Source organism: Haemorhous mexicanus, chromosome Z (assembly GCF_027477595.1).
Source record: "Haemorhous mexicanus isolate bHaeMex1 chromosome Z, bHaeMex1.pri, whole genome shotgun sequence".
NCBI lineage: Eukaryota > Metazoa > Chordata > Aves > Passeriformes > Fringillidae > Haemorhous > Haemorhous mexicanus.
The window spans coordinates 51,286,034-51,308,626 of NC_082381.1; the positions used below are offsets into that span (position 1 = coordinate 51,286,034).

General features: G+C 42.8%; 1 protein-coding gene across 1 annotated transcript; it reads left to right on the plus strand.

The window, feature by feature from the left end:
- Positions 1 to 19,592: 19,592 nt before the first annotated feature.
- Positions 19,593 to 22,221, plus strand: GAS1 (growth arrest specific 1). The gene has a single exon (XM_059873719.1). The coding sequence runs from the start codon at positions 19,593 to 19,595 to the stop codon at positions 20,568 to 20,570; it is 978 nt and encodes a 325-aa protein (XP_059729702.1). The 3' UTR covers positions 20,571 to 22,221.
- Positions 22,222 to 22,593: the final 372 nt, after the last annotated feature.

Genomic DNA, 22,593 nt, shown 5'->3' on the forward strand with positions numbered 1-22,593 from the left:
ATTAATCAGTCTCCCCAGTTCAGTCTGGCATTTCTGGCTCTTAAACTACTTCAAATAGCACCATTTATATTTTAAAGCCAACCTGTCATGGAAGAATTTCCTCCCTCCCCCACCAAAGAAATGGAATTTCCTAAGAAATTATACCTGCATGAGGTCCAGGAGAGGCAAGATGAATTCTGAAAATTATGAAATCGTCCTGGTTTTAAAGCCCAGTATGTGTATTGTCCTAGTGAATGATGAAGAACTTTTGCAGCTTTGCAGCAGACCAGCTCAGTGAAATGTAGAGTCTGAGACACAGGGCTTTAAAACAGTGATTTTTTTTTTAGAAATGCAAGTGATCCTAAGTTATTTTAGATATGTTTTAAAAGTACTAGTTTTAATTTTTCTCTTCCTCATGGCAGTCAATGCACTTAGCTTAATGGGCCAAGAGACACAAAGAACAGGCTCCTGAAAATAGTTTTCAAAGTTTTAAAGTATTTTAGAAGAGTTTTTTTATGACATACATGGTAGAAACTGCAAATCCTAAACATGTTAATGAAACTGTACATATACATTCTTAAACACCTATGTCAAAAGATTGTCGTGGCTGGAAAATCAATCTTTCAAGAATCAGGAATGAGAAGTTGCAAGGGTTCCCAGTTTTAATGCCATTTTCAACCCATATAAACTACCACACAGCCACATAAATCTCCCTCTTACCCAGCCTGGCTGTGCTCCACTTGGTAAGCAGATGGCTTATCTCTATTTGTTTTCAGCATTCCCATTTCTCAGGTGGGCTCCCAATATATTTGATTCAATATTCTTAAGCTTCTGCAAAGGATGCACAAGTACTCACTTCTCTTAGCCGCTTTTAGGGGTGCTTTTAGCATGCCTTTGCTAGACCACTGGCAGGCTCAGTGACCCCCATTCCCACCCCACGGCCTGGGAGTATAAAGTACTGAAAGAAGAACAGCAGATTTATCAAAAACAAGTGGCTGGTGTTTGATTTTTGGCATACCTAGAACCTGACTGCGTACTGCCTGCATCTGCAATCAGCTTTACTCACTCCTGTGTGCTCTCAGCCATTCTGAAAACCTGTCTGCAGATCTGTTTCTTGGATGGCCAGATAATTATTTGGCTAATGGCCACGCAAGAAGAGACTGACTCAAATGGCTGTCTAGCAGATGACATAGAGAAACAATCCAGTGGCTGAAGAAGATATCCTCTGCCTTAAAGAGGAAACTAACCCTTCTTTTATTGCAGCTTCCTATTCAAAAGACTCAAATGAAGACCCAAAAGCACAAATTGAAGGGAGAAAAATTGTACCCAGTTCCTGCTGGTCTCCTGTGGGCTCTAGTCAACAGACAAGGACTCTGTAGTAAAAATGTCTATCTAATTCTTCAGTTTCTGCTGAGTTATTTAAAAAACAAACAAACACAAACAAGACCAAAAAACCAACCAAAATCTCATCAACCCACTAACCAAACTAAATCAAAAGCCCCCTCATAAAACACGGCCAAATATGTGAGTAGCATTTGGGTGTTTCATATGTTCTATGCAAGAAAGAAAAAGAAACAAAGAGCACATTCTCTCATGAGGGTGACATGCTCTCTTCCTTCAGGTCTTGCTTGAAATTGTAGAATTGGTGAGTGACCTGAAAATAAATTAACTTAAACATAAATGGCATACTTTATTTACTCCAAAGACACTCTAAATATGAAGCTGATATCTGGAATGAAAGGCTTTTAGCCTTGACGATTAAAGCAATTTGGCAGATTTAGCACCAATCATAAGAACAGGCCTTATAACAGGAAGCATTCACAAACTGCAGGTGTAGGTAACACATCTGCTTATGAAATGTGGAATAGGAGATAGATGCTAAGCAGAATACCAGATTCCAGCTCTGCCCAGAGAGTAATCTGCATCTATTTAATTGGAGCTTTATATGATGGCTCATCATTCTTTTCCTGCATTTTTTTCACATCCCACTCTTCTGACACTTTGCTACAGACAATGTGAAAACATCACAACAGAACACTTTCTTGAGGAAATTTTTCATCTGCGTAAATGATAACAAAAAAAGAACTACGAAAGAAAAAGAGCAAGGGCTACAAATGAAGACAATGACATGGAATGTATGGTATATTTGTTCTTTAATGAGTTTGTTGTACATAAATATAATGGGAAAGTTACAGTGGCACAGATTAAGCAAGTAGAAAGAGGAGGTGTCATCTTGGATCATGGAGTGATTGGAGAGGAATGAAAGGAATAGTTACTAAGGAACTCTGAAGCTAGGGATGGGGAAGTGAAAACTGAAAAGTTGGACAGGATATAGGTACAAACTAGAACAACCATGCTTCTCCCTCTCCTTCACTCTTCCCTCTCTCTCTCATCTCATTTAATCTCATGTAATTTCCGAGAAAGCATTAAGTTTTATTGCATTCATTAATTTGTTTTCAGGAGCCACAAATTATACTATGTTTTTACCTGTCAAGTCTGTGCATGGATCTGGAATGCTACAGTCAAGCCTTCATGTGAAGCTACATCAGCAGCACCTAGAGATTTCCACTAGCATGACCTCTCCTTTTATACCACTTCTTTGTTCAGAAGGACAGATGTTCAGCATTGTTTTCACTGCTTTGTTTTCTTACTGTCAGGCTGAAGAACCTAGCAAAGAATCCTTTGTGCCCATCCCTTTGCACCCCATTTGCTTCAAGACAGCGCAAGGTTAATTTGTTGTATAGATCTCTTTGATAAATCAGATATTTAGGTTTTACTGCTTCCTTTCAAACCCAAGTTCAATAAATGCCTAGGAAAAGCTGATGCAGTGCATAAAAAATACCTCTAGTCCCATTCTTTTTGGCCAAAATGCAAACAGGCATCCCATATCCCACATTTCTGAAATGGAGCCTTTTTCCCTGCCCCATATTCTCTGGTTTTACCTGGTCTAAGATTGAAACACAGACACAACAAAGCTTCTGTCACCCTCTAGTGATTTAATCCAAGGTGAGAATTGTATTTGCCTTCCTAATTTTTTTCCACTGCTTCCAGTTCCACCTCTGGGTGCTACCCAAAATACCTTAGTCTTTCTAATGCACCTGTGAAAGTGCACACAAAGCCTGAAGTCTTGGAAGCAGAAATCCATTAACTTATGCTTCTTGTCAACTGCACAAACTGCAGAGCCCTGAAAGCTTACATTTTAAGTGCTTGCAAATGAGGCTCTCTCCCTTTCTTCATGTACAAATTGCTTCTTCTTGAAGCCACACAGCCACTTTTCTGCTGAGGCCATGGTGCATCAATACGTGGTTCACATAGAGCTTGTCCAAGTCCCATTTAGCACCTGTCTTGGTCTCCATACTAGTTGGTAAGACGATTTAAGTAATTACAGTCACAAGACAAACAGCTCTTCTGCCTCTGCACTCAGCCTTAAGGAATCAGATTGTGCATTCAATACTGCTGTGATCTGCTATGGGCACACACAATATCTGGGATTTTGTCTGGCTGGTCATTATGGACAAGGTAGAAGACAGACACAACTGACAGTGTGTGGCAGCATTTAAATTTGTAAATCCATAAAAAAGTTAAGACATCTTACAATCCATATTGTTTTGCTTGCCATTATGTCCAGTCAACACAGAAAAAAACCTTAATTCTATGATGATAGCACCTGGGATTACCATACACCTTTGGTTGTGGAACACATCTCCTGCGCCAGCTACCAAGCCACTGAGCACAGTCCACCCATGTGAGCGCAGGAGCAACTCTCCAGTAGCAATGCAGAAACGTTTGAAAATTTCCATTTGAAAATCCAGCTTCCCACTACCAATGAGAAGAGAGCTGACCTGAACTGGGAGGATGGCCTATGATAGTATTGCTGTGAAGAATGCATTACCACTTTGTCACTGTCTTGTCTCACGCTCTCTCATCATATCACTGCCCAATTCTTGGCAGGTTACTCAAGGCCAAGACAGGGTTTTACCTGCATCTGTTTGCATTGGATATTATTCAAGGATTTCATATTACTTTCTTCTTCACCTTATGCCTGGTCTTTGTACTCTTTGGAGAAAGATGTTATTTGCCATTGCATTCCACAGACCTTTACATGACTGTCCAAGTCCATTAATTATGTTTTTGGAAATACTTCCTGTTAGTGATCTTTCAGTTCATCCCAGATGGCAAGCAGAAACAGTTCCTCTTATGTCTCTGCCATAGAAGATATGGTACAGAGATACAGTGCACAGATGTAAATGGAATGATGCTGAGCAAGGCCATATATATATATATATATATATATATATATGCAAACAGATATATGGTATCTCATCACCATGACATGAACAGTAGACACTGATGCATCCTGGTAAGCATGAAAAACAGAGGACTGTCACAAGAGTATTGGAGATGAACAGTCATCTGCACACCGACTTAATACTGGGTAAACCAACTGCACTTTTAAAATAGCAGTATAGAACACGGATTTTCTCACCAGCTAACATGTACTAAAACATAGTCATGTAAACAGAGATCATTTCAAATGAACCATCTATTCCCTTCCACTACCTTGCAGGCAAGTCTTTAGCATATGTTTTACCAAACAGTCCTTGGCAGCTCCATATTCCAAGCCTTAGCACTTTTAAAATGGACAGAAAATTGTTTTGGAAAAGAACCAAATATTAACTATTAAAACTCAAACAAAGAAGTATGAGTTGGGAAACTAATCTCTTTTTATACATCTGAAAAGAGAAATGAAATTCAGTTTGCAAAACATTTTTATTAAAAACTGTAGCTGTCTGTACTCTGAAACACCCTGGAGGTCTAAAGATGATATCAGTATATAAATATTCAGGGCTTCCTGAATATTTATTTTCAGAAAAGACTTTCTTTTTTTTTTTTCCCTTACAATTTCTTTGACCTTTAGAAAACAGTCACTATTTGTAGCTTGATTTTTTCAAGATGTTCTCTGGTACATAAAGATGGCAGGGAATTCAATTTAAAAGTCAACTCATGAAACACCATATAATAGTCAGAAGATAGTATTGCTTTAGGCCATGTTTTATTAAGTGAGCAGCCATTCAAAGCATTTTGGAGCATATTATACCCTATTTGAAGGAGTTCACTTCATTCAGTCCTACTGAAAAAATATTTTACAAGAGAGATGATATTTGAACTATCCACAGGCATATGGATAAAGTGGTCAGTACTCAGATTTAGCAGAGATGAGCCTTCTTGCTTTATGGAGGCCTGTCAAAAGGACTGATTTATAAAACGGTCAGGTTTTTGGTTTTTTTCCTCTAAAGGGAACGAGACTTTCACAAGGTCCTATAGAACAGCTGCAAAAATACCTTTAGTCTGTCATCCAGAATTCCTGAAGGTGAGTTGTGGATTTGTGGCTAATGAAACACTGCAAAATAGCACTCACCATGTTATAAAACAGCCTTAATGCTTTATTAGCCTTTTACAGGACAAAAAAGGAAAGGTGCCCAAAGCATGTTATTCTGTTATAATTATATGAAGCCAAATTTAGAGAGAAACACAACAGAACCAAACATACGCAGATGTTTCTGTGACCTCAAAAGTGGATCACAGATGATTTATGACACTACAAAGCAATCATTGGAGACCTGGGGTCCAATTAAGTATTCTCACTGATGAAAATCCGTACACTTTCTCATGATCTACAATGAAGAAAGATTGAAATTTGGTCACCAAAACCTTATTTCACTTGACCTTACACAGCACAAGAATTTGTTCCTGGAACAGGAATAGCTCATTCCACAGATAAGCCATCTGATAAGAGTGGCAGTGGTGAATAGATTACTTGGGGTTGAGAGCAAGGAAAGGGCACTGGGAGAACTGTGTTCCTGATGGTTCAGAAAACACAGTATGCATTATACATCATAAAAGGCTTTCTGATATTTCTGTTTTTCCTACCTTTAGAAAACAAGACTTAGTAAAGTACAGGAAATTACCCTATTTCTAAATGAATGACCTTGTACGCTACCACTTAAGCTGCATTAAAGAGAAGGCTCTGTCCTCCTAAGCAACACTACATTTCAATAATTTGAATTTTTGAGGGAAAAAATACCATACATTTTTATTTTTGTCAAATATAAAGAAGCTCTAATGATTTTCTTTTACTGAATTTAGTTTTGTTCAATATATTTCAGTTTAAAAATCTATGGCAGATAATAATAATCCAGGGCTATTCATGGGGAGAAAGCTTTTAGGGATGTGAGTAAAAGCTTTACATTCCTGGAGAAATATTGACCCAAACTGCAGGACAATACTTGCTGATGAAAATGATTTCTATGATTCTACACAGCTGCAACTGGATTTTCACCACACTGCCAATGCACACCAGAGTTTTCCCCTTACAGTTTTCAGGGCAAGTTCAACAAACAAAACCCATCTCCACCAGTTTTTCTTAAGGACAAAGACCCGATTTCTTCAATAAAATCTTTCCAGACATAGATGGGCTACACAGAAACTCCTCTTCAACCCTAAATCTGTTTTAAGCAGTTCAGTTGTAGTTGTGGGAAGAGGATACACAGGACTTTTTTTCTGGCTGTTTCTACAGGGTGATTTTCATCCATAATGACAATAAATGCTACCTATTTCAGAAGAAATTAAACTTGCATTCTGTGCCTACTTAGATGTGCAGTCTGAGACCATTAACTTATTTATTACATAGCTGTGCCTACATAGTGGAAATTCTCACATCAAGAGACTTCCTGCAGTCATGAACATTATTGGGATTACACTGAATCTGAAAGGCCTAAAGTGGAGAAAAATTATGATGCTTTTCACCTGTGACCAGAATGTTTTCCCTACAACATTCATGCATTCTGAAAAAACTCCACTTTTTCTCTATTGCTGAGTTGTGAAATCAATTTATGTAAAAAACAAAGATGTTTTATTAATTGTTAAGTGATCCACCACAATAAAAGTGGACATGATAATGATGGCAATGATGGTTCAAAATGTGCTAATTACTTGTTCAAAAACAAGGAAGAAGAGAGGAGAAATGTGCAATTTCTCTTCTGGTTAATTCTTGACCACTTCAAAATATTTTACTAGATCTTGCATGTTTCAAGGCTGGTTACAAATCAGGCCTGGTTCAACTGAAGAGAGAGTTTGCACCAGGCACTTACATGCTACTGTCTCAGGCTGGATGAACTATGCCTGCCTAATCTGGAATCCCCTTGAACATCAAAGGTCTAACTCACACTTCAGGGTTAGCAGGGTCACATTCCACCTAAAAGAAGCCTAATACTGCTTGAACTGTTCATAACAAGCTTCTTGTTTGACAGTTTTTGACCCATTTTCTGTTCTCAAATGATGTGCAAGCAAACTTATATTTTGCATTCTTTAATAATTCACTAAACACTTCATGTGGATTCATTCAAATGGCTTTCTCTGAGCTATCTGCTCTGAGCCATGCGCATCTGTAGTGTGTCATTCAGGCTGCAATTTTCCACCTGGTTGTAACTTCTGGTTTCTGGAGCATTACCAAATCCACAGAAAGATTTCAGGATGGCCACCCAAATGATCCTGAAAAGCTCTCATACAACTACATCCAGGTATGCGCTTGTACAATGCTTTACCTTTAATAAATACTTTTGTGAAGGAATTAAGAGTGTTGGTAAAAGGCAACTGGAGAGGCCATAGCAGTATCAGTAAATATGTAAGTAGAAAAGTCAAGTAGAAGATCTTTCCTCTGCTGTTTTTTTCTAAATGTGAGCAGGGATTGAAAAATAAGAGGGAAAAAGAATGGGCCTAAGTGGGAAAAATGCCAGGGGAAAAGATGTAGGCATTGGGAAAACAAGTATAAAGATACTATCACAAAGAGGCAACCATTCCTCAGTGGAACAAAGAATGGTGAAAATATTTAAAGAACACTAGTTCTAGCCACATGCATATATGATCCTTTGATCTCCCTGGGAGGAAATACACTGTCTTGCAGTAAGCATCTTATTCTCCACACCAGAACACACTGCTAAACTTTTCAGTATGCAAGAATTCACTAGAGTTGAGGACAAATAACACGCTGGAATTCACAACCCAAAAGGAGTGATCAGTCAATGATCCCACTTTTCTCTCAAAAAGCCCCCATGTCTAATGCAGTTATATATATTAGGTTAAATTTAGGTTAAAACCAACCATGAAATACAGATATCCCTTGAACAGGGTATTACAAAAAATTTTAAAGCAGGACTAGCTTTGCAATCCCAAAAGAGGTACTATAGGTGTACTGCAAAACCTCAACCCTACAGCATGTCTACAGCATGTTCCCACTGGTATGAAACAAATATAAAAAAAGCAAGTCTTCTGTGAACTTTTACTGGAAGAAAACCAACCTGAACCTTAAGAAAGGGGCAAGCAGGTCATAGGGAATTTTCTCTTTTATGGTTAAATTTAGAGAAGCAAATGCCAAAAGTAGAAAGCAAAGACAGGTTACAAACTTGTAAGGCTGTTTTTCCCACAAGACTTCTTAATTTAAAAAGTATCTTTTCCACTGTTTCTAATTTTTTATGCAGCTTGTAGACCATAAGCATCCAGGTATCCAGAATGGGGTAAAGGCTGTAAACAGCAGAAAGAAACAGATACTAAACGGATTGGTAGGATGAATGTAGGAAGCTGATGTTAAAACAAAATGAAGCAAATTTATATGCTATTAACGTGATTTTGCAAGAATATTTGCAATGTTGTTATACTAAACCTAATCCTAGTTTGCTTCACCTCAGTATAATGTCTGAATACACACATTAGATACAAGTAATGAGACAATGCTACACAAAGAGATGTGGTTTAATGAATTGAAGTGGCATGGGTATCATGCCAATCATTACCCTAGTAATTAATTTGATGAATTGCACAGGAATTAATAATTTCAGAAAGATACCTGTGTGGGAAAATGATATGAACAATCATACCTAAAGGTGGTAAATTTACATCAGATATAAGAGATGTTTCCAAACAAAGAAATCTTTTGAAAGAAGGTGATAGAAACAGAAACCCCTAAACTTATCCCCTAGGACATTTAGAAATAGATCAAAATGAACTACTGGAAAATTAAACACATGGACAAATCTCACATTGACTGCATCAACTTTCAATAGGAATGGAGAATGTTCCAAAACTTCTTTTCCATCTCTAATGTGTAATACCAGTAAGTCTGTGGATGTGTTTGGGCTATTCAGCCATGGATATTGGGTCTGGCTCCAGAAAACAGCATGATACTAGCATATAACTTAGTTCCCAGAGTCTGGGAAATCTCCAGAGCACCACTGTTGCTTACCATTTTCCTCAAAGAAGACTTTAGTCTCATCTTCACAGTCACCCTAGAGCTGATCCATCTCCCTTGCAGAACTTTGAAAAGACCAGTCACCTCAGGCAAGCAGAAAGAGCTCACCTTCGATGCACACACAGAATGATTGCTATTTGTAGGAATAACAAAATACTCATTTGCAACACAACTGCAAACAGCTGGTGGCTCAGTGTATTTTGATACATTAAAAAAATGAACATATTTAATAATTCACCTGAAAACTACAGCTACTATGTGATGTTTTTACTGATATCTCCCATCTCAATACTTTAATGCCTGTTATTGGCACAATAACAAGTTTATGACTGACTGTATTTCTCTGTCATATCTAAAGCCCTTAACTTTTGTTAGCTGCAGAAAGGAGATATGTTTTCAAAGCTATCCATGACTGTGAATAATTATTGTTTGAATGTCAAATTAGAAAATCTGATTTTCAAAGGTTAGGTGCCCAGCATATTCTGAAAATCAGGCTGTCTGGAAATGTTTCAGACTGTGCCTCTAATAAGGAAGTAATTGTATCATTCATCACTTTTGCAAATTAAACTTTAAAGACAAAGACATTTTTCTTTCATCCCAGTATTCAGACACCACAGCTAAGGGTGTGGTAGAGGTAGGGAGTAGAATTCAACTAACTGCTTTGACATCATTTAATTTTAGGTGACATGTAGAAAGAAAGATACATGTACCTGCATGAAAATAGTTGCTCTTCCTGTAATAAAATCTGCCAATTATCCATGCTATTTCCCTCCATATAGAAACACACCTTAATTAATTCTTCTTCTCTGATATTTCAAGCAAATGAACAAATGGACTTAAGGCAGTGTAGGCTGGTGACCATATCAAAAGTTATGCTAACTATAGCTGCCTTTTAAAAGACCTAGTTAAATCAAAGCAAATCCTTGCCTAAGCACACTTAGTTTATTTATTGGGTAACATTGATTTATTTGAACTGGTAATCTGGGTCAGGACTCTGAAATATTTGCATGCCTACTTCATGTTTAGCACACTATTTAGTCTAAATACATTTTGTTTCAGTAGAATGAAAGCATGAAACTCTTCTAAGAAGGTGTAATAAACAAGTCTGACACTCTTTTATAGTGGGTCAACTCAATAAAGACATCACCATTTCTTGATGATATGAAGCCAGCTGTGCTTAAAGAGACCTACTGGAAAATACCCAAAGTCAGTTTGCTAATTCACAATTTATGTTGAATTGGATTTTTATTGCTTTAATCAAATTGTTTTGAAAGGCGATTTTATTTTAATCTCAGCTATTTTTGTGTGAAAACAATGCCATAGGCAATATCATCACAGGATACATCAAGGATAGCTACTAAGTGGAACACACTGACATATTTCTGAATGGTGTGTTTCACTATAGCCATCTTCAAATTCTAATTCAGCAATTGAACTTGGGAGTAGAAGAAGTAGGAGACCAAATTGTGTGTTACCTTTCCAGAACACATGTTATACTTGTGATGGTAAAATCTGAAATAACTAAAAAATGAAACCACTACTCTTATTTTTTGTCCATCTTATTTTTGTCCATGTTGAGTGGAACTCTGCCTACACCCAAAATTACTCATTTCTTCATGCTTCACCTGTAGAAACACTCAGAATTTCTGATTTCTTACAAGCTGGTATTTTACAAATTTCAAAGAAGCATACCCAGAAAATGAAACACAAACCTATTAGCTGCTTCTGGGTAGTTGTAAACATTTGAAAAATCTGAAAGTAAAAAGGTTAACAAACCAAAACAATCCAGCAAACCAAAAATCCAACTGCTTCTGTGTGTATATATGTTGATATGTCCACCAAAGACCTCCCATAAAACTATAATGGTTGAAATTGGTTTGATATGGATGTACAGTAGACCCTTGGTCAGGCCTGAGAAATATGATACTGATTTTGTGGATGATTATGATTAGATTTATTGCTAATACAGTACCTAAGTATAGTCAATGAAGTTTATAGTTTAACCACACCTTAAGGGTTATAATATAAGTAGGTTCAGCTAGAAATTGACAGGTTCACAGTCTTTCACCTTTCAGAATGTACAATTACAAAGCAACAAAGCACCTATGAAGTTACTTAAGAATTTTATTTCCACATACAGCTAGGTTTCAGGACTTTCACTCACCCGTCCAAATTTGAGTGTTTCTCTGTCCTCAGGCTGGATGTACAATGCAGGCGTCCCTGCCAGGGAAGAGATCCACCCAAAAGCTGACTGCAGCCTTGGAAAACCATTTTGCCTGACTCCAGCAGCATTTTATACCCTTTTGCAGGCTGACATGTAACCAAGTCAATCTTGATCACCACATCATCTCTGGAATGCATTCATTAAGTGAGCATCCAGACAGCTTGTCCTGAAATCCCTACCCAGTGTTCTCGTCTTAGCACAACTCCCACCGAGTGCTCTTATCTAAGGCCAAATTACATTGCCTACTGGAGATAATCACAAGGGAAGGGGTTGTGTGTGGGGCAGGGAGGATGAAAGGGAAGTCCCCACTATCCTTTCACACATATTGACAGTGTGTATGGTTCATAGTTACCTTCATGGAATATGGTTATTTAAAACCTGTCTCTAACACCTGGCTTAACAGGTGACCAGGAATCAGTTGGCTTCACCATTTCTTTTGCCTTTCTTAGGACCAAAAAAGGGTTGATATCCTACTTAGATTTGTTTTAACAGCATGTGTGGTCTAGTTTGTAGTTTAGATTGGAAGAGAGTTCAAAAAATAAGTCCAGCAATACTGTATTGTGCAATACTTCCATGTTTACTTTACTGGATGCACTGGGTAAATCTCTCAATGATACTATTTCATATATAAATAACAACCCTCAACTTTACAAGGATTCTACTCAATTTTTAAGTAAATATTATAAATGTAAAATGCATACTGAAAAAAAAGGAGACAGTGGATTAAAAATATATTTCAGGCAAAATTGTGTGTCTCATGAATGGATGGACCTCAAGGCAGGGACTTGGGGGAGCAAAGTCCCTCCCACAGTAAGAGAAGAACCTGAACATACATGTCTACGGGACCTGATTAAATGCATCCTAAACTCTGGAGAGAACTGACTGATCTAGTGGCAAGACACTCTCCTTGACATGTGAAAACTTATATCAGTCAGGTAAAATCCCAGGTGACTGGAAAAGAGGGAACATTGCACCCATCTTTTAAAAGGGTAGAAAGAAAGTCTGGAAACTACCAAACTGCCTGCCTCTCCTCTGTGCCTGGGAAGACCATAGGACAGTTAGTTCCTCCTAGAAGCTGTGTTTTAGCAGGAGATTCAAGACAGGCAGCACAGCTGCACCAAGGGCAAACTCCTCTCTGACCAACCCAGTGGCCTTCTGTGATGAAGTGACTACATCAGTGGACAAAGGAAGGGCCACAGATGTCATCTATATGTCATCCAAATGTCATTCTGTAAGACCTTTGCCATCGTCCACCTCATTCTTCTCTCTAAACTGGAGAGAGAAGGATTTGATGGGTCACCTATTTGGTGGATAAGGACCTGGCTGGATGGCTGCATACAGAGGGTGGTGGTCAATGGCTCAACATCTGAATGGAGATCAGTGACAAGTGGCTTACTGAGGGGACCATATTGGTGCCAGCACTGCTTAATAGCAGTGGCATAGACAAAGGGATACAGTGCGCCCTCAGCAAGTTTGCAGGTGGCACCAAGCTGAGTAGTGTTGTTGACACACCTGAAGGACAAGATGCCAGCCAGAGGGACCTGGACAAGATCAAGAAGTGGGCCTGAGTTCAGAAAGACCAAGTGTAAAGTGCTGCACCTGGGGCGGGGTAACCCTTGATATCAACACAGGCTTGAGTATGAATGGATGGAGAGCCACCCTGATGGGAAGGACTAATGGGTACTGCTGGATGGCAGGCCAGACTTGAAACAATTGGTTAGAGCCTAACAACACCAAGGTAGTGGGCTCAATCCCTCTATGGGCCATCCACTTAAGAGCTGGACCCAGTGATCCCTGTGAGCCCATTCCAACTCAAAATAATCTGGGATTGTGTGACTGTAAATGTGCATTTGCACCCTACCTGGAGTGCTGTGTTTAGCTCTGGGGTCCTCAGCACAGGAGAGACATGGGCCTGATGGAGCAGTACCAGAAGGAGGGCAGAAAAATGATCAGAAGACTGGAGCATGTCTCCTGTGAAGACAGACTAAAACAGTTGGGGCTGTTCAGGCTGGAGAAGATTTCAAGGAGACCTTAATGTGGCCTTCCACTGCCTAAAAGGGGGTCAAAAGAAACATGGGACAAAACTGTTAGTAGGGCCTGTAGCAAAAGGACAAGGGTAATGGTTTTGCACTAAAAGAGGGTAGATTCAGACTAGATATAAGGAAGAAATTTGTTATGATGAGAGTGATAAAACAATTGAAGAGGTTGCTCAGAGAAGTGGTGGATGCCCCATCCCTGAAAACAGTCAAGGTCAGTTTGGATGAGGATTTGAGCAACTTGATATACTTGAAGATGTCTCTGTTCATTGCAGGGTATTTGGAACTAGATCACGTCCTATAATAAAATGCTTTGAGTGGGAAAGGACCTTAAAGATCATCTCTAGTTCTAAACCCCCGGTCATGGGCAGGGGGTTTAGAACTAGAGATGATCTTTAAGGTCCTTATATAGCTCAATATGTGACGGGGCCTGTGAAGCAGGTGTGGAAATCAGGTGGAAGTATTGTGGTTTGTGTTGTCACAGCATGGGGGTGCAGAGGGGAATGTGGGATGAGGTGTAGTCTCCACAGTCCTTCTTCAACCTGATATCTAGAAGTGTTTTGTAGAAACCAAGTACATCTCCTACAAAATGTGCCCACATTGCCCATACAATGTGCCCACAATGGCTTGACCACAGTCCCATCCACAGCAATTCACACTGTAGTGGTTATAAAATATACCCCAATTTTGCTTCTAATCAGGGGATGAGAATTCAGTGTGAAATTGCAGGGACAGATTGATGTGTCTCCCCAGCTCTCCCAGAAGGGACACCTTTTGGTAAGCCTATGTCCTCAGATATGCTGAGTGCTGACCCTGATATTAAGATCGTGATTGCATTTAGACTGCTACTGCTATATACAGCTACTCTGCAGTTAATACATTGTCACCAGCAATCCAAAAGAACCTTTTATGTTGCACTCAATGAACTGTGCTATTTGTGAATCTGACTGGCTCTTTTGATTGCAACCAGACCTATAGCTCGTGGACTATTTGTGCATGTGGTGTGGGACCTGTAGTTATGACTTTGCAAAACAAAGATCGTCACAAAAGATGACCTTTAAAGCTCCCTTCCAACCCAAACCATTCTATGATTCTGTGTGTGCAGCTAACCATTACAGCACATTTGCAGCACCCATAATATTGTAATGTTCAGGAGACTTAACATTGGCAAAGACAATCTCAAAAATGTATAGTCAACAGAACAATATCTAACTGATCCTAAGCATGAGGTGTAGTAGTCTCAGCAGCTATGAGCTGCAAATCAACTGTTGGTCAATACAATTACTTACTATCCTCCTGTTCATTATTTTTCTTTCTGACTAAATCAAGAAGAGAAGGCATGGTCACACTAGAAGTCATGCCCATTCTAGTAAAGAAGTTACTATTTTGGGGAGAATTCCACCTAGTTTAGGTGTCTAACTTAAGACATGAAAGTCCCAAACATTCCTGCAGAGACAATAAAAAGATAAACTACTCCAGATGTGGAGAACAAACTTAATTTAAACGCCTTCACTCTCTCTTCTCTATTGAAACAGACACCACTTGAATGCATTATATCCATTCCCCTGCCCCCAGTTTGTGCTGGGAATCTGGTAAGTCACAAAGTTATTCTTTTGTAACTTTAGAATGCCGACATTATTTATGGGTCTCTGAAGGTACACCAAATCCAAGAACTCTGCTGCATGCACATGTCCATAGTTAGTCATCTGCACAGGCTACTGTGAGTGACACCTTACTGGGCCATTTCCACAGAATGAATGTTGGTGTAAGAAGCAGGACTTTCGCTGCCTACCATAATACCAAGGTTCTGAGAACTGTTGGCAGAGTTTCTGCCTTTCACTGACAGGTGAAGTCTACTATTACAAGAGAATTAAGTCCCTTCTCCAAGAAGAAAAATTGCTCTCTGTGTATCCCTATCAGGCACATAATTTAAGATATTACCAGATGTACATACTGAAATTGTATCAGCAAATTAATTCCCAGTACAACTGCCAGAAATTTTAAATAGCAGTTGTAAATCTCTAAAAATGAAAAAAAAATCAATATAAGCCAATAAAAACATGCTTTAAAATAATTTGAGAGGAATTAACCACATATAATGGCCATGTATTTTCATTTTATTTTCATTGAATGTGAACTTCTAAATTTTAAGGTCACCTGGCATGGTGTCTACTTGATTTTCTTGTTTTCTAAATACTCTTGATGTCAAATAGGTCAAAGAACTAAAGAAAACACAATTTGGAAAGGAGATCCATTAGCAAAAAGTGTGAAATAAAAAAAGGGGAAAAGACATCAGGATTAGACAAAAAGGTGCCCAGGAATCTTGCCAATAAATCCAGATTACATACACATTGGCTTTTCTGGTTGCCAAAATGACCCCTAGTGCGGGATGACAATTACTCTATAGTAATTTGGTGTGCTGGTGTGAAGGACTAAATCAATTGTTGAGACTGGAAAGGATGGCATAGAAAAACCTAGCAAATGTGGGAATTCAAAAATTACCAGGTCTTATTCTACTGTCAAGTTGTGGAATGTATTGTCTGATTTGGTGCTTTGTGAAACAGGGCAAGAACTGCCTTCCACATTCTTTTTATAGCTACTCTGAAAACTGAAAAGCTGAATTTGACAATATCACTCTGGCTGTTAAAAAAACCTCAAAGTGCGGCCAGAGAATAATTTCCCTAGGTTTAGCTCCACGCAAGAAAATATTTCTTTCCTCCAACAGAGCACTGTGAACACCAAAGTCCTCACCCAAAATTGTAGTTACAAATACAGGCAGAATTAAAATCCTTATTAAATAAAGACAGGACAGAAAAATGTGTTAAACCATTTTAAGGAGTTAATTTATTGACAATATATAATCCTGAGTATAGATAATGATATTCTAGACAGCTAAAAGGTGTGGTAATTGAAGAACTCATCTATTTTCTGTTAAAATTTTTGTCAGTTGTATGTACCAAAGGTAATTCCAAACTTCAAAGTCAACATTTCCATTATTATTATCACTGTATAAAATATTCATTTCTTTAAATATAAACTGTATGTGAAAATTTTTGCCTATGAATAATGTGATGTTTCATGCCACGCCCTGCCGTTCAACAAACAGTCCAGAAAGGGACTGTGAGACTAGGTACTGATCCTGTTCCTGCCCCAGCAGCCTACTCGCAGCCACACCAGGATGCAAGGCCAGCAGTGGAGGCTCCTCTACTCCCCCTCCTGGGAGGCCCGAAGTTCAGCTGCTGCCTTTCCTCACAGAGTAAACAGCCTGCTTTTTGCTCCAGAAATGAAGCACAGCCGAGCTGGATGGATTTTGCAAATGAAGGCAGGAGCTGGGAGGGGGCAGAGCCCATCATCCAGCTGCCTGTAGAAGGCAGCCGCACTGGGACTCTTCTCTCCCGTGCTGAGGAAGCTCAGGAGGCCCCAGGCCACGACCCTGCTCCATTACAACCCCCTCTCTCAGACTCCCTTACATCTGGAACACCCCGGCATCCAGACCCTCTTCCCTCCAATAGCACCATGGGGCATTTTCTCTAGGAACCAGTCAGTGCTGCAGTACGTTGAACAGCACCTGCAATGTCATCTCCAACTGAGACACTCAAAACTAGCTGATTTCCTCCAATAACAGTGGTGTGATCAGATAATAGGGCAACAAAGCAATGCATGAACAATCCCAGTGCAGATAGCAATTTACATTTACTACAACCTGCCTGAATGGCATCTGGCATTTTTAACACCACTATTCAACAAGAATTAAAAGAAACAGCTCTAAACTAGGTGGATGGATGCAGGGTTTCTAAACACAGCTTTTGCAGATTTAAAACCACAGTTTTTATACAAGAATAGGAAAAACTTTACTGAAGGAGAAACACAAGCAGCTTGTAAAACTGATGACAATGGAGCAAGCCCTTAGAATGCTTCTCAACCCATCAATCATACTGACTCCCAGCCACACCACACCACCATTCCACAGTCTACGCGCTTTGAGAGAGGCATGATTTCACACCACATGGGATTCCAAGATCCCCGAGTTTCTGGAAAATAGATTTTGTCCCAGTTTTTGTGACAGATGGAGTTGATAGTCTCAGGATGAAAAAAGCGCCAGTTTTGACAGGCAGCAGATACCGATGCCCCTTGTGGTTGGAGACGATGTTGCTCTGGAATTAAGGTAGCACGGAAAGGAAAGGCAGTGGGAAAATGAACGACTACTTTGTTATGCTCCTCTCCTAGTGACTTAATATTTTTGTTTCTATTTCTTTATAAATTGAAAGTGTAACAAGAAGGCAGGACTTCAGTAAGGCATTTCGCTTTCAATTAAAACTAGTAACAGATTTCTCGAAACTTTTTACTAGTTGCAGATCAAGTATCAAAGAACTATATTGGGATCTACTGTATTTCTGGAGACAGGAACGTTCGTAAATCAGTGTCTTAAAACCTGCACAAAAATCTCAGGGGAGAAGCTGGGCTGAATGACTTTAAAATCGGGGGGTATGCGGCAAGTGGAAACTTGTAATACTGAAAGTACAGCAAATGAGTACTTACATGGTCGCACTACACCACTAGTGGTTAGCTTTGCTCTCCCGGAGAGTACTAGCACACTGAAACCAGGACCTCTGTTTCTATTTCACTAAGAACAAAGTCGGTCCCATTTTAGCCTAATCCTCTCTGCCGTTCTGGTAGCGGCTCTGCTCTCACTTGAATCACTGGGAAGTTTGGGTACACGCACTACCCGAGCCAGAGAACTTGGTTTTTCCCTCCTTGTTGCAGGGAGCAGGACCAGAGAGAACACCATGCCTGCAACGCGGAGAGCCATGCCGCCCGGCCCCGGCGCGGTGCTGCCGGGCACGGCCCCGCCGCCGCCCGGCCGGTCCTGCAGCGCCGGCCCGCGCCGCCGCCACTCAGCGCCTCTCGCCCGGCTGCCGCGCCGCCTTAACGGGAGGAGGGGGCTCCTCGGGGGGCTGTCACTCTCCTTAAGCCTTTCCTTTCAAGCTTTGAATGTGAGCTGCCCTCCAGCCCCCCTCTCTCTTCCCTCCCTCCAGCACGTCGTAAAGAGAAGGAGGGGGGAAAAAAAAAAAAAAAGAGGTTTCAACAACAGGCTGGGCCAATGGCAAGTGGCGAGGCAGGGAAAGGGGGCCGAGCGAAGGGAGAAAAAGTGGAGAAAGGGAGAAAGAGAGCGAGAAAGCGCAGGCTGGGGGGGTTGTGTAAAAGAAGAAGCGTTGCTAATTTTTTTTGTTTGTTTGCTTTTCCATGCATGCATAATGAAGCCTAATCAGAGCACGTTGCTGCTGCTTGGAGGCCACTTTTGTATTTAAAGCCTTGCAAAGAAAAAAAGATCCACAGACGGATCCACAGAGCAGCTTGCAGGGCTTGTTGACAACAGAAGCAGCATCAGTCGCCCGGAGAGAAAGAGACCGCGAAGGCTGACTCTTCTCCTTTCCCAGTGCTCTCGTCTTGGTAGCGAGGAAAGACATTTCTTCTCCGCGCCACTCGAAAGCGTGATCGGAACCGAGAGGGAGTGAGCGGAGCCGGGACTGTGAAAGGGACCGGAGCGGCTGGCATGTGCAGAGATGCTGCGAGCGGAGAGTTAAAAGCTCCTGAGGAGGCAGCAGCAGCTGGGCATTTATTTTGTGGGGGAAAAAAATAAAAAAGAGAGAGACGGAACTGCATGAAGAGCAGTACAGCACCATGAGCTCTCCCGGTGCAGCCTGCGATTCCCCGAGCGCACTACGGATCCGCTGTCGTCCGAGCCCCTGTTTGCACTGACTCCCCGCACCTCTCCGCCGCCTCGCCGAGCCCGGAGCAGCGGGTGGGGGACCCGGGAAGGCCCCCGGGCGCCTACTTCGTACCGCCGCCCCGCCGACTTCAGCTCCCGGGGGATAGCGAGCCCCGGGCCCGGCGCGCATGGATTGATGCGAGGAGACCTCATGCACACGGCCGGCGGGAGTTTTGGAAACTTTTCCACGGGCGGCAGCTCCTTCTCCTCCTCCTCCTCCTCGTTTACCAGCGCCTCTTCCCAGCTCGCCCGCGGCTGCATCCAATACCCCCGTCCGCGATGGTGGCCCGCTCGCCTGCTCGGCACGGAGGCGACGGCCGGCGCTGGCCGCGGGCGGCCGCCTGGCTGTGGTTGGCGGCGGCGCTGGGCGCCGTGTGGCCGCCTCGGGGCTCGCTGGTGCAGGGCCGGCGGCTGATCTGCTGGCAAGCGGTGCTGCAGTGTCAGGGGGAGCCCGAGTGCAGCTACGCGTACAACCAGTACGCCGAGGCGTGCGCCCCGGTGCTCCTACAGCAGCAGCCGCCGCCGGCGGGCGGAGGGGACAGCCCGGCGGGCGCAGCAGGCGCGGCCGCCTCGTCAAGACGGCGGTGCCCCAGCCACTGCATCGCGGCGCTCATCCAGCTCAACCACACCCGGCGTGGCCCGGCGCTGGAGGACTGCGACTGCGCGCAGGACGAGAACTGCCGCGCCACCAAGCGCGCCATCGAGCCCTGCCTGCCCCGCACCAGCAGCCCCGCGGGCGGCGGCCCCGGCGGCGGCGGCCCTGGCGGCCCCGGCGTCATGGGCTGCACGGAGGCGCGGCGGCGCTGCGACTGGGACAGCCGCTGCAGCCTGGCGCTGAACCGCTACATGACCTACTGCGGGAAGCTGTTCAACGGGCTGCGCTGCACGCCCGAGTGCCGAGCCGTCATCGAGGACATGCTGGCCGTGCCCAAGGCCGTGCTGCTCAACGACTGCGTCTGCGACGGGCTGGAGCGGCCCATTTGCGAGTCGGTCAAGGAGAACATGGCCCGCCTCTGCTTCGGCGCCGACATGGGCGGCAACGGCGCGGGCAGCAGCGGCGGCTCGGACGGCGGCCTGGAGGAGTACTACGACGAGGACTACGAGGAGGAGCCGAGCCAGAAGGGGAGGGACGACGCGGAGGACAATGCGGGCGCCGAGCCCGGCTTCCCCGTGCAGGCAGATAACGCTGGCCGGCCCGCCGGGGCGGCTGGGGCGCTGCTCGCCTCCATCTTGGTGCCGCTGCTGGCGGGGCTCTAGCATCCCTCCCTTCCCGCATCCCTCCTGCCTGCTTCCCATCGCTGCCTCCCTCCATCACCGCCTCCCTCCGCATCCCCATCCCCTTCGCCGGGCCGGGCCGGGCCAGGCCCCCCGCGCCGAGCCGCCGCGGGCCTCTAGTCGAGCCCTCCCGCGGCGGCCGGGGATCCGGCCGGCGGGGCCCCTCGGCGCGGAGCGGCTTTAAACGCTCCGGCCGCGGATTCCCCGACCCATCGCCCCGGCGCCCCCTCCCCTCGCGTCTCCCCCTCTGCCTCCGCTGCTGCGCGCAGCCCCCAGCCGACCCCTTTCCCCGTCCCGGCACTGCGAGCAGGCCGCTGGAGCGGTGGCCGGAGCGCAGGGGCCGCTCGTGTTTCGGGTGTTGGTCTCGAGTGTGCACTATGCAATTGCTGCCACCCTGCCTTCGTGTTACTAGCGAGCGGAGCGGCTGACAGAGACTGCGGGCGAGGCCGCTGGCCGCCCCCCGGAACAAACCGGAAGTTGTGGCATGCTGGTACTGGAGGTCTTTTAAGAGTTTTGACATGAAGGTTAGTAAGAGGTGAGCAACCCAAACTTGCTGCCAAAGCGTTGCCGTACTAGTTAGTCAGCAACTTGATTATCATTAGCCGCATCTCGCTCTTCCTGATGCAGTTGTGCCCGAAAGGGGCATACGCCTCATCTGCCATTAAATTTAGGGAAATAGCAGACTGAATAAATTTGGTGGTTTACAGCACTCCCTCTTGCACACACAAATTCCCTATAACAAAAGCGTGCCAGCAGCCGTCTCTTCCTCTGTAACCTAGCGACATTAAAAAAAAAATGTTTCGGAGTTGTTGGCTGTACTGAACAATGCAACTTTTGTTTTAAAAGAGCTCTGCACTGCCATCTTTAAAAGACACTTTTAAACTCGAGAACATGTATGTACAAATATCCTGAAAAGTTTTATTGCCTCGTCATATCAGGGTGCTGACCTCTGGTAAATCTTATATAAAAAAAAGTATTTAAAACTGGGATTTGTTACCAGTCGCTCTTCATTGTATATAGAATTTTATAAATTGTATGCTTTGGGGATAATTTATTTAAAAAAATAATAAAAAGTTTTAATTCCACGTCCTATTTGCCAGGTAGCTGCATTTGCTATTTGTTTCTGGAAAGGTACAGATTTCACTTTATGTTTAAAGGGATACCAGCAACAGTGATTAAGTGAAGTATTCTCCAGAACATCAAATGTACAGTGTATTTTACAGATTGAAAGTTAACTTTCTTATTTGGAGAGACTTTATGAACGTTTTAGAATTGTATAAATGCATTTCTGAGCTGCCTTAAACCTTGTATTTTTTATAGAAGGCATAAAAAAAGGCCTGTCTTTTAAATATGTATGGCTTTTTTGTATTTTGTAAACGTGTAAATTAGTAAAGAAAGAGCTTTAAATAATGGATGCAGTGAAATTGTTTTCCAGGGACACTTGAACTCTCAGCACCCGAAATGTGGGGGTGGGGGAAGAGAGGCGGGGATCAAACCACAGAATAACAAACCAAAAAACAGTAAAAAAACAAAAATCTGTGTCTGCCTGTAATACTTCACATAGATGTAAATTACTGCTATTCTTACTTTAATGGATAATTACATGCAAGAAGTAAATACAGCTTTGAAAGTACTTCTTTAAATGAGTGGTTGATTTTATAATGCGTTGGCATGGTAACTTGCCGGTGCCAGAAGAGAGTAAAGCAATTCAAGGACGCTGCTCCTGTGTATATACGTGTAGAATTACTTGTGCACCGCTCTTCCTTGGTGCAGGCATGCTGCTCTCGCTGGCGCTTGCAGAAGTGCTCCTGGGCGTGCAAACAAGTGGGGAGAAATACATCACACGGAGGCGGCAAGCGCTTCGGACAAGGCGTCGCTTCGCGCGGGCAGGGGCGCACGCATCAAGGCAGCTGCAACAAAACGCAAAGTTTGCTATTCAGCCTGCCTTCTCCCACAACGAAGAATGCTAAAGTAAACACGCTGAAGGGATCAGCAATTACTAGAT